Genomic DNA, 12,775 nt, shown 5'->3' on the forward strand with positions numbered 1-12,775 from the left:
TGAGTGAGTGAGTGAGTGTGTGTGTGAGTGAGTGAGTGAGTGAGTGTGTGTGTGTGAGTTAGTGAGTTAGTGAGTGAGTGAGTGAGTGAGTGAGTGAGTGAGTGAGTGAGTGAGTGAGTGAGTGAGTGAGTCGTGTTTGGATCAGTGGGTGTGTGAGAGTGTGTCTGTGTGTGTGTGTCTGTGTGTGTGTGTGTGTGTGTGTGAGTGTGAGTGTGTGTTCATCAGCACAGATCTGAACTTACATGTGATCCTAACAGTTAACAGGTTAAAACTCATCGTGCTTTAAGTCAGGGATAATGAACATCCAGCCGGTTGCAATCTCAGAATAAACCCGACAGGGTGATCAGGATCAGGCCTTCATCAGCCTGACACACACACGCACACACACACACACACACACACACACACACACACACACACACACACACACCTGGAGGGGTTTATTCTGAGATCACTCACACACACACACCTGAAGGGGTTTATTCTGAGATCACTCACACACACTCTCTCACACACAAACACACACACACACACACACACACACCTGAAGGAGTTTATTCTGAGATAACAACTGTCTGGATGTACATTATCCGCTTATTACACAGATTCTTGCCACATCAGTAAATAATTAGACACAAAATATTGATCTGTCAATAGAGTCACACAATGGCCGCCGCTGCGTTTGTATGAAACGAGAGAGAGCGAGTCCAGGATACTGGATGGCATAATTAAATAACTGTATACAAAATATTGATTTGACTGAGTTTTAATATTTTATCAGCTCACCAAATGCAAAACTTCCACAAAGAAAAACAGTTCATAGCGAGTGTGTAGCGAGAGTATAGCGAGTGTGTAGCGAGTGTATAGGGAGTGTGTAGTGAGTGTATAGGGAGTGTGTAGTGAGTGTATAGGGAGTGTGTAGCGAGTGTATAGCGTGTGTGTAGCGAGTGTATAGCGTGTGTATAGCGAGTGTATAGCGAGTGTGTAGTGAGTGTATAGCGTTTGTAGCGAGTGTGTATAGCGGGTGTGTAGTGAGTGTATAGCGGGTGTGTAGTGAGTGTATAGCGTGTGTATAGCGAGTGTATAGCGAGTGTGTAGCGAGTGTATAGCGAGTGTATAGCGAGTGTATAGCGGGTGTGTAGTGAGTGTATAGGGAGTGTGTAGTGAGTGTATAGGGAGTGTGTAGTGAGTGTATAGGGAGTGTGTAGCGAGTGTATAGCGTGTGTGTAGCGAGTGTATAGCGTGTGTATAGCGAGTGTATAGCGAGTGTGTAGTGAGTGTATAGCGTTTGTAGCGAGTGTGTATAGCGGGTGTGTAGTGAGTGTATAGCGGGTGTGTAGTGAGTGTATAGCGTGTGTATAGCGAGTGTATAGCGAGTGTGTAGCGAGTGTATAGCGAGTGTATAGCGAGTGTATAGCGAGTGTGTAGCGAGTGTATAGGGAGTGTGTAGTGAGTGTATAGGGAGTGTGTAGTGAGTGTATAGGGAGTGTGTAGTGAGTGTATAGCGTTTGTAGCGAGTGTATAGCGGGTGTGTAGTGAGTGTATAGCGGGTGTGTAGTGAGTGTATAGCGTGTGTATAGCGAGTGTATAGCGAGTGTGTAGCGAGTGTATAGCGAGTGTGTATAGCGGGTGTATAGCGAGAGTATAGCGAGTGTGTAGCGAGTGTATAGGGAGTGTGTAGTGAGTGTATAGGGAGTGTGTAGTGAGTGTATAGGGAGTGTGTAGCGAGTGTATAGCGTGTGTATAGCGTGTGTGTAGCGAGTGTATAGCGTGTGTATAGCGAGTGTATAGCGAGTGTGTAGTGAGTGTATAGCGTTTGTAGCGAGTGTGTATAGCGGGTGTGTAGTGAGTGTATAGCGGGTGTGTAGTGAGTGTATAGCGTGTGTATAGCGAGTGTATAGCGAGTGTGTAGCGAGTGTATAGCGAGTGTATAGCGAGTGTATAGCGTGTGTGTAGTGAGTGTATAGCGTGTGTATAGCGAGTGTATAGCGAGTGTGTAGCGAGTGTATAGCGGGTGTGTAGTGAGTGTATAGCGTTTGTAGCGAGTGTGTATAGCGGGTGTGTAGTGAGTGTATAGCGGGTGTGTAGTGAGTGTATAGCGTGTGTATAGCGAGTGTATAGCGAGTGTGTAGCGAGTGTATAGCGTGTGTGTAGCGAGTGTGTAGCGAGTGTATAGCGAGTGTATAGCGAGTGTATAGCGAGTGTATAGCGGGTGTGTAGCGAGTGTGTAGCGAGTGTATAGCGAGTGTATAGCGAGTGTATAGGGAGTGTGTAGCGAGTGTATAGCGAGTGTATAGCGAGTGTATAGCGAGTGTGTAGCGAGTGTATAGCGAGTGTATAGCGGGTGTATAGTGAGTGTATAGGGAGTGTATAGCGTGTGTATAGGGAGTGTGTAGTGAGTGTATAGCAAGTGTATAGCGAGTGTATAGCGGGTGTATAGCGAGTGTATAGCGAGTGTATAGCGTGTGTATAGCGGGTGTATAGCGAGTGTATAGGGAGTGTATAGGGAGTGTATAGCGTGTGTATAGGGAGTGTGTAGTGAGTGTATAGCGAGTGTATAGCGGTGTATAGCGGGTGTATAGTGAGTGTATAGGGAGTGTATAGGGAGTGTATAGCGTGTGTATAGCGAGTGTATAGCAAGTGTATAGCGAGTGTGTAGCGAGTGTATAGCGAGTGTATAGCGGGTGTATAGTGAGTGTATAGGGAGTGTATAGCGTGTGTATAGGGAGTGTGTAGTGAGTGTATAGCAAGTGTATAGCGAGTGTGTAGCGAGTGTATAGCGAGTGTATAGCGGGTGTATAGCGAGTGTATAGCGAGTGTATAGCGGGTGTGTAGCGAGTGTATAGTGAGTGTATAGCGTGTGTATAGCGGGTGTATAGTGAGTGTATAGGGAGTGTATAGGGAGTGTATAGCGTGTGTATAGGGAGTGTGTAGTGAGTGTATAGCGAGTGTATAGCGGTGTATAGCGGGTGTGTAGCGAGTGTATAGCGAGTGTATAGCGTGTGTATAGCGAGTGTATAGGGAGTGTATAGGGAGTGTATAGCGTGTGTATAGGGAGTGTGTAGTGAGTGTATAGCGAGTGTATAGCGGTGTATAGCGGGTGTATAGTGAGTGTATAGGGAGTGTATAGGGAGTGTATAGCGTGTGTATAGGGAGTGTGTAGTGAGTGTATAGCGAGTGTATAGCGTGTGTATAGCGAGTGTATAGCAAGTGTATAGCGAGTGTGTAGCGAGTTTATAGCGAGTGTATAGCGGGTGTATAGTGAGTGTATAGGGAGTGTATAGCGTGTGTATAGGGAGTGTGTAGTGAGTGTATAGCAAGTGTATAGCGAGTGTGTAGCGAGTGTATAGCGAGTGTATAGCGGGTGTATAGCGAGTGTATAGCGAGTGTATAGCGTGTGTATAGCGGGTGTATAGTGAGTGTATAGGGAGTGTATAGGGAGTGTATAGCGTGTGTATAGGGAGTGTGTAGTGAGTGTATAGCGAGTGTATAGCGGTGTATAGCGGGTGTATAGTGAGTGTATAGGGAGTGTATAGGGAGTGTATAGCGTGTGTATAGGGAGTGTGTAGTGAGTGTATAGCGTGAGTATAGCGAGTGTATAGCGAGTGTATAGCGAGTGTATAGCGTGTGTATAGCGGGTGTGTAGCGAGTGTATAGGGAGTGTGTAGTGAGTGTATAGCGAGTGTGTAGCGAGTGTATAGGGAGTGTGTAGTGAGTGTGTAGTGAGTGTATAGCGTTTGTAGCGAGTGTGTATAGCGGGTGTGTAGTGAGTGTATAGCGGGTGTGTAGTGAGTGTATAGCGTGTGTATAGCGAGTGTATAGCGAGTGTGTAGCGAGTGTATAGCGAGTGTATAGCGAGAGTATAGCGAGTGTGTAGCGAGTGTATAGGGAGTGTGTAGTGAGTGTATAGGGAGTGTGTAGTGAGTGTATAGGGAGTGTGTAGCGAGTGTATAGCGTGTGTGTAGCGAGTGTATAGCGTGTGTATAGCGAGTGTATAGCGAGTGTGTAGTGAGTGTATAGCGTTTGTAGCGAGTGTGTATAGCGGGTGTGTAGTGAGTGTATAGCGGGTGTGTAGTGAGTGTATAGCGTGTGTATAGCGAGTGTATAGCGAGTGTGTAGCGAGTGTATAGCGAGTGTATAGCGAGTGTATAGCGGGTGTGTAGTGAGTGTATAGGGAGTGTATAGCGTGTGTGTAGCGAGTGTGTAGCGAGTGTATAGCGAGTGTATAGCGGGTGTGTAGTGAGTGTATAGGGAGTGTATAGCGTGTGTATAGCGTGTGTATAGCGAGTGTATAGCAAGTGTATAGCGAGTGTGTAGCGAGTGTATAGCGAGTGTATAGCGGGTGTATAGTGAGTGTATAGGGAGTGTATAGCGTGTGTATAGGGAGTGTGTAGTGAGTGTATAGCAAGTGTATAGCGAGTGTGTAGCGAGTGTATAGCGAGTGTATAGCGGGTGTATAGCGAGTGTATAGCGAGTGTATAGCGGGTGTATAGCGGGTGTATAGTGAGTGTATAGGGAGTGTATAGGGAGTGTATAGCGTGTGTATAGGGAGTGTGTAGTGAGTGTATAGCGGTGTATAGCGGGTGTATAGTGAGTGTATAGTGAGTGTATAGGGAGTGTATAGGGAGTGTATAGCGTGTGTATAGGGAGTGTGTAGTGAGTGTATAGCGTGTGTATAGCGAGTGTATAGCGAGTGTATAGCGAGTGTATAGCGTGTGTATAGCGGGTGTATAGTGAGTGTATAGGGAGTGTATAGGGAGTGTATAGCGTGTGTATAGGGAGTGTGTAGTGAGTGTATAGCGAGTGTATAGCGAGTGTGTAGCGAGTGTATAGCGGGTGTGTAGCGGTGTATAGCGGGTGTGTAGCGAGTGTAGCGAGTGTGTATAGCGAGTGTATAGGGAGTGTGTAGTGAGTGTATAGCGAGTGTATAGCGTGTGTATAGTGAGTGTATAGGGAGTGTATAGGGAGTGTATAGGGAGTGTATAGCGTGTGTATAGGGAGTGTGTAGCGGTGTATAGCGAGTGTGTAGCGTGTGTATAGCGTGTGTATAGGGAGTGTGTAGTGAGTGTATAGCGAGTGTATAGCGAGTGTATAGCGAGTGTATAGCGAGTGTATAGCGAGTGTATAGTGAGTGTATAGTGAGTGTATAGGGAGTGTATAGGGAGTGTATAGCGTGTGTATAGGGAGTGTGTAGTGAGTGTATAGCGAGTGTATAGCGAGTGTGTAGTGAGTGTATAGCGGGTGTGTAGCGGTGTATAGCGAGTGTGTAGCGAGTGTATAGCGAGTGTATAGCGAGTGTATAGGGAGTGTATAGGGAGTGTATAGGGAGTGTATAGCGTGTGTATAGGGAGTGTATAGCGGTGTATAGCGAGTGTGTAGCGTGTGTATAGCGTGTGTATAGGGAGTGTGTAGTGAGTGTATAGCGAGTGTGTAGCGGTGTATAGCGAGTGTGTAGCGAGTGTATAGCGTGTGTATAGGGAGTGTGTAGTGAGTGTATAGCGGGTGTGTAGCGGTGTGTAGCGAGTGTATAGCGTGTGTATAGTGAGTGTATAGGGAGTGTATAGGGAGTGTATAGGGAGTGTATAGCGTGTGTATAGGGAGTGTATAGCGGTGTATAGCGAGTGTGTAGCGTGTGTATAGCGTGTGTATAGGGAGTGTGTAGTGAGTGTATAGCGAGTGTATAGCGAGTGTATAGCGAGTGTATAGCGAGTGTATAGCGAGTGTATAGTGAGTGTATAGGGAGTGTATAGGGAGTGTATAGCGTGTGTATAGGGAGTGTGTAGTGAGTGTATAGCGAGTGTATAGCGAGTGTGTAGTGAGTGTATAGCGGGTGTGTAGCGGTGTATAGCGAGTGTGTAGCGAGTGTATAGCGAGTGTATAGCGAGTGTATAGCGAGTGTGTAGCGAGTGTATAGCGAGTGTGTAGCGAGTGTGTAGCGAGTGTGTAGCGAGTGTATAGCGAGTGTATAGCGGGTGTGTAGCGAGTGTATAGCGTGTGTATAGCGAGTGTATAGCGAGTGTATAGCGAGTGTGTAGCGAGTGTATAGCGAGTGTGTAGCGAGTGTGTATAGCGGGTGTGTAGCGAGTGTATAGCGGGTGTGTAGTGAGTGTATAGTGTGTGTGTAGCGAGTGTATAGCGGGTGTGTAGTGAGTGTATAGCGAGTGTATAGCGAGTGTATAGCGAGTGTATAGCGAGTGTGTAGCGAGTGTATAGCGAGTGTGTAGCGAGTGTATAGCGAGTGTATAGCGAGTGTGTAGTGAGTGTATAGCGAGTGTATAGCGGGTGCGTAGTGAGTGCATAGCGAGTGTATAGCGAGTGTATAGCGAGTGTGTAGCGAGTGTATAGCGGGTGCGTAGCGAGTGTATAGCGAGTGCGTAGCGAGTGTATAGCGAGTGTGTAGCGAGTGTATAGCGGGTGCGTAGCGAGTGTATAGCGAGTGCGTAGCGAGTGTATAGCGAGTGTATAGCGAGTGTGTAGCGAGTGTATAGCGAGTGTATAGCGAGTGTGTAGCGAGTGTATAGCGAGTGTGTAGCGAGTGTATAGCGGGTGCGTAGCGAGTGTATAGCGAGTGCGTAGCGAGTGTATAGCGGGTGCGTAGTGAGTGTATAGCGAGTGTGTAGCGAGTGTATAGCGAGTGTGTAGCGAGTGTATAGCGGGTGCGTAGCGAGTGTATAGCGAGTGCGTAGCGAGTGTATAGCGAGTGTATAGCGAGTGTGTAGCGAGTGTATAGCGAGTGTATAGCGAGTGTATAGCGAGTGTATAGCGAGTGTGTAGCGAGTGTGTAGCGAGTGTATAGCGAGTGTATAGCGAGTGTGTAGTGAGTGTATAGCGAGTGTGTAGCGAGTGTATAGCGAGTGTGTAGTGAGTGTATAGCGAGTGAATAGCGGGTGTATAGCGAGTGTATAGCGAGTGTGTAGCGAGTGTGTATAGCGGGTGTGTAGCGAGTGTATAGCGGGTGTGTAGTGAGTGTATAGTGTGTGTGTAGCGAGTGTATAGCGGGTGTGTAGTGAGTGTATAGCGAGTGTATAGCGAGTGTATAGCGAGTGTATAGCGAGTGTGTAGCGAGTGTATAGCGAGTGTATAGCGAGTGTATAGCGAGTGTGTAGCGAGTGTATAGCGAGTGTGTAGCGAGTGTATAGCGGGTGCGTAGTGAGTGTATAGCGAGTGTGTAGCGAGTGTATAGCGAGTGTGTAGCGAGTGTATAGCGGGTGCGTAGTGAGTGTATAGCGAGTGTATAGCGAGTGTATAGCGAGTGTGTAGCGAGTGTATAGCGAGTGTATAGCGTGTGTATAGCGAGTGTATAGCGAGTGTGTAGCGAGTGTATAGCGAGTGTGTAGCGAGTGTGTATAGCGTGTGTATAGCGAGTGTATAGCGAGTGTGTAGTGAGTGTATAGCGAGTGTGTAGCGAGTGTATAGCGGGTGTGTAGTGAGTGTGTATAGCGGGTGTGTAGCGAGTGTATAGCGGGTGTGTAGCGAGTGTATAGCGTGTGTGTAGCGAGTGTATAGCGGGTGTGTAGTGAGTGTATAGCGTGTGTATAGCGAGTGTATAGCGAGTGTGTAGCGAGTGTGTATAGCGGGTGTGTAGTGAGTGTATAGCGGGTGTGTAGTGAGTGTATAGCGGGTGTGTAGTGAGTGTATAGCGGGTGTGTAGCGAGTGTATAGCGGGTGTGTAGTGAGTGTATAGCGTGTGTATAGCGAGTGTATAGCGAGTGTATAGCGAGTGTGTATAGCGGGTGTGTAGTGAGTGTATAGCGAGTGTATAGCGAGTGTGTATAGCGAGTGTATAGCGAGTGTGTATAGCGAGTGTATAGCGAGTGTATAGGGAGTGTATAGCGAGTGTATAGCGAGTGTGTATAGCGAGTGTGTAGCGAGTGTGTAGCGCTGTTGACTTCAGTGACCCGGATGAGCCTGTGCTTCTGTTCTCAGCGGCTGTTATCTGGGAATGATATCCCGCTGAATGGAGCGATTGACCAATCAGAATCAAGTATTCCACAGAGCCGTGTAATAATGCCGTGTATCAGGCGCTCTTCATCTGACTCTGTTGATCTTCCTGCAGCTCGACGTCCATCACCAAACACTGGGAGGCGGAGCTGGCGGCTCTGAAGGGGAACAACGCTAAGCTAACGGCCGCGCTGCTCGAGTCCACCGCTAACGTCAAGCAGTGGAAGCAGCAGCTAGCGGCGTATCAGGACGAGGCCGAGCGGCTCCACACACGGGTCAGATCAAACACACACTCTCAAATCTGGGGGAGACCCTTCTGCGACGTACTGTGTGAACGCATGACAAATCATGCACAAATTATTGAATCACAAAGTAATGCTTTTTTTTTTTTTTTTTTTTTACTTTTAAACAAGTGAAAATCATGCCAATAACTTTTTTTTCAATATATTTTGTTCTGAGGGAGTTGCATATCTAATGGATGTCGTGCATGAAAGGGTTAAATGATCCTGGAAATCAGTCACACTTGTATTATACACAATCAACACAAGCGCATTGGAAATGAAGGGAAGATTAATGTCCTCTAGTGGAAGAGTTTGGTACTGCAGCCAAAACAGATTTGGAACACAACTCCTTTAGATTTATGGCTTTGATTTTATCTCAAAATGTATAAACTTGCAATTCTTTATTTATATATATATATATATATATATATATGTTTCATAATAATAATCACACTTTTTTTTGTTTAACTTTTTTCACTTTTAAGTCGTCACATTTATGTATACAGCGCTTTTTACAACACTGAGAGTTTCAGAGCAGCTTTACAGAGATAACAGGAGAATAATGCAGTAAAGTTTGTTTCCAGAAGACAATAGCGTCTCAGTCCAGCTTAAGGAAGTTCAGTGATGGTTCATTTTTGTAGTAAAAAAGTTATTAATTTAGTTCATATATTTATACAGCCTCTCTGGAGAAAACCGTGATGTCATCGTCAGCTCAGTTCAGTTCTCATATAATGGTGTCAGTGCAGGAGAGCAATAATATTGTTGAATATTAAATTAAATGACAAAAGCCAAAGGCGACAGGAACCAAAACTCCATCAGTGACAGAATGGAGGAAACCCTCGTGAGAAACCAGACTCAGCCTCAGTTCTCCTCTGGCCAACGAGCCAACAGTGTGAGAGTTCAGTTCACACAGTCTCTGTGTCAGTGTGTCTTGTCTAGGCACAGGTCCACCATCTGGTCTGGATACGGCCCGGATCCGGCTGACTACACCCTAACCCTAACACAATATTTTAAAATGTATACGATGTTTAATAGGGAGCCAGTGCAGTGTTGACAGAACCGGGCTAATATGGTCATACTTCCTGGTTCTGGTAAGAACTCGAGCTGCTGCGTTTTGGACCAGCTGGACAGCTGATGTGTGTGTGTCTCAGGTGACGGAGCTGGAGTGTGTCAGCGGACAGACGGCCGGCATCAAAACACAGAAAACCGAGCTGAACCAGACCATCGAGGAGCTGGAGGCCGAGCTGAGGGCCAAGGAGGAGGTCAGAGGTCACCGCACACACACACACACACACACACATCAGCTGATTCATGCACAGACCTCGCAGTGCTGATGCGTTTCTCCTCACAGGAACTGGAGAAGCTGAAGGAGGAAGTGGAGAACGCAGACCGACTGCAAGCACAGAGAGACTCTCTGGCTCAGAAGCTGCAGGTGAGTGACGGACACACACACACACACACACACACACACACACACACACACACACTAGACGTCTGCACAGGATTTAAGCTGAAGCCCGAACCCGGCCCGTACCTGAAGTCATTTAACCCGACCTGACCCGACCATTACGGTTATATTTTAAGCCTGATCCCGATCCGTTTCTCACAGTAAATACTTTTTTTTGCACTATGCTGTATTTTATGATTGCTTGCAACGATAATTAAACAAATACATGCATTACGAAACTTTGCTGTGGTTGAACACGCAAAACAGTCACAAATTCCTCTGGAACTCAAACGTTAAACTTCAAAACAAAGTTCGCGCAGTTGCACAACTATTTACACAAATATAGTACGAGCCACATCCGGCCCACATCCGGCCCACATCCGCCCACATCCAGCCCACATCCATCCCACATCCGCCCCACATCCGGCCCACATCCGGCCACATCCGGCCCACATCCGGCCCACATCCAGCCCACATCGTTCTCATCAGTGTTTACATTCCACCGCATGCACACGTGAGTACGGCGCTGCAACAGCTGGCTGATCTGATCACAGAAACAGAACAACAACACCCGGACTCTGTTCTTATCATTCTCGGAGACTTTAATCAGGCAAAACTCACACGTGAGCTGCCTAAATTCAAACAGCACATTACATGCCCCACCAGAGACAATAATATTTTGGACCATTGCTACACCACAACAAAGGATGCATATCGCTCCGTCGCCAGAGCAGCTCTAGGACTTTCCGATCACTGCCTGGTTCATCTTCTACCAACTTACAGGCAAAAACTTAAAACTGCTAAGCCAGTAATAAGGACTGTAAAGAGATGGACCAACGACACAGAGCAGGTCTTACAAGCCTGTTTTGAATGCACTGACTGGAGTGTTTTTGAAGCTGCTGCCAGCGATCTGGACGAGCTCACAGAGACTGTAACATCATACATCAGTTTCTGTGAGGATTTATGCATCCCTACCAGGACTTACTTATCATTCAACAATGATAAACCATGGTTCACACCAAAACTCAGACAGCTTCGTCAGGTCAAAGAAGATGCCTACAGGAGTGGGGATAGGATCTTGTTTAATCAGGCCAGGAACACATTGACAAAGGAGATTGAAGTGGCTAAGAAGAGCTATGCCAAAAAGCTGGAAAACCAGTTTTCCTCCAACGACCCTGCATCAGTGTGGAAAGGCCTGAAAGACATTACCAACTACAAGACACCATCCCCCAGCACCGACAGCAACAAGCATCTTGCGAACGAGCTGAATGTCTTTTACTGTAGATTTGAGACCCCCGATCAGACACCCCACACCCGCCCTGACCATCTCTCTACACAGCCATCAACACCTCCAGCCATCCCCCTCCCCTCTCCCCCTGCACTTCAGATCAGTGAGGATAATGTGCGTCAGATCTTCAGGAAACAGAAGAGAAGGAAAGCACCAGGCCCAGACGGTGTTTCACCAGCCTGTCTGAAAACCTGCGCTGACCAGCTGGCCTCTATCTTCTCACTGATCTTCAACAGATCACTGGAGCAGTGCAAAGTCCCTTTCTGCTTTAAACGCTCCACCATCATCCCAATCCCGAAGAAACCAAAGATCACAGGACTCAATGACTACAGACCTGTTGCCTTAACATCTGTGGCCATGAAGTCATTCGAAAGACTGGTGTTAGCATATCTGAAGGACATCACTGGACCCTTGCTGGACCCCCTGCAGTTTGCCTACAGAGCAAACCGGTCTGTGGATGATGCGGTCAGTATGGGACTGCATTACACCCTGCAACATCTGGACAAACCAGGGACCTATGCAAGGATTCTGTTCGTGGACTTTAGTTCTGCCTTCAACACCATTGTCCCATCACTGCTCCAGACCAAACTGACCCAGCTCTCTGTCCCTAGCTCCGTCTGTCAATGGATCACCAGCTTTCTGACAGACAGACAACAGCTAGTCAGAATGGGCAAAATCACGTCCGACAGCCGCATCATCAGCACCGGTGCTCCACAGGGATGTGTTCTCTCACCACTGCTCTTCTCCCTGTACACAAATGACTGCACCTCTAAAGACCCCTCTGTCAAGCTCCTGAAGTTTGCGGACGACACTACTGTTATCGGACTCATCCGGAACGGTGACGAGTCTGCGTACAGACAGGAGGTGGAGCAGCTGGCTCTTTGGTGCAGTTATAACAACCTGGAGCTGAACACGCTCAAAACAGTGGAGATGATCGTGGACTTCAGGAGAAACCCCCCTGCACTCCCTTCACTCACCATCATGGACAGCACTGTGACTGCAGTAGAGTCATTCAGGTTCCTGGGCACCACCATCTCTCAGGATCTGAAGTGGGACACTCACATAGACTCTATTGTGAAGAAAGGCCAACAGAGACTGTACTTCCTGCGTCAGCTGAGGAAATTCAACCTGCCACAGGAGCTGCTCGTACAGTTCTACTCAGCTGTCATCCAGTCCATTCTCTGCACTTCCATCACCATCTGGTTCGGCTCTGCTACCAAAACCGACCTCCGTAGACTACAGCGGATAGTTCGGACTGCTGAGCGAATCACTGGCACTACCCTTCCCACACTCAAAGAACTGTACTCATCCAGAGTGAGTAAAAGGGCTCGCAAAATCACTCTGGACCCGTCACACCCAGCACACTTTCTGTTTGAACTGTTACCGTCTGGTCGACGCTACAGAGCACCGAGCACAAAAACAACCAGACACAGGAAAAGTTTCTTTCCCCAGGCCATCTACCTCATGAACACTTAAATGTTCCCCTACTGTGGAACAAACATGTGCAATACTTCCCTCCGACATTTCATTATAGCACCTTATAACTTTACTTTATATATATTTATAATTTATAATCTTTTATTTTAATTTTTTTATTTATACCTATGTTACTTGTCACTTGTCTTGTCACTTTATATTGTATGTGTACTGGAAGCTACTGTCACCAAGACAAATTCCTTGTATGCGCAAGCATACTTGGCAATAAAGCTCTTTCTGATTCTGATTCTGATTCTGATCCAGCCCACATCCGCCCACATCCGGCCCACATCCAGCCCACATCCAGCCCACATCCGCCCACATCCGGCCCACATCCAGCCC

General features: G+C 47.2%; 1 protein-coding gene across 2 annotated transcripts in view; it reads left to right on the forward strand.

Moving 5' to 3' along the window:
* The window catches only part of homer1 (homer scaffold protein 1), a 53,637-nt gene that overhangs the window by 39,453 nt on the left and 1,409 nt on the right, over positions 1-12,775 (forward strand). For both annotated transcript variants that reach the window (XM_079846858.1, XM_079846857.1), the window contains 3 exons: positions 8,057-8,216; positions 9,374-9,484; positions 9,574-9,654. In XM_079846858.1, coding sequence (XP_079702984.1) covers positions 8,057-8,216; positions 9,374-9,484; positions 9,574-9,654 — 352 coding nt within the window. The remainder of the gene's footprint in view (positions 1-8,056; positions 8,217-9,373; positions 9,485-9,573; positions 9,655-12,775) is intronic.

The sequence above is a fragment of the Squalius cephalus genome, assembly GCF_949319135.1.
Source record: "Squalius cephalus genome assembly, chromosome: 17".
Lineage (NCBI taxonomy): Eukaryota > Metazoa > Chordata > Actinopteri > Cypriniformes > Leuciscidae > Squalius > Squalius cephalus.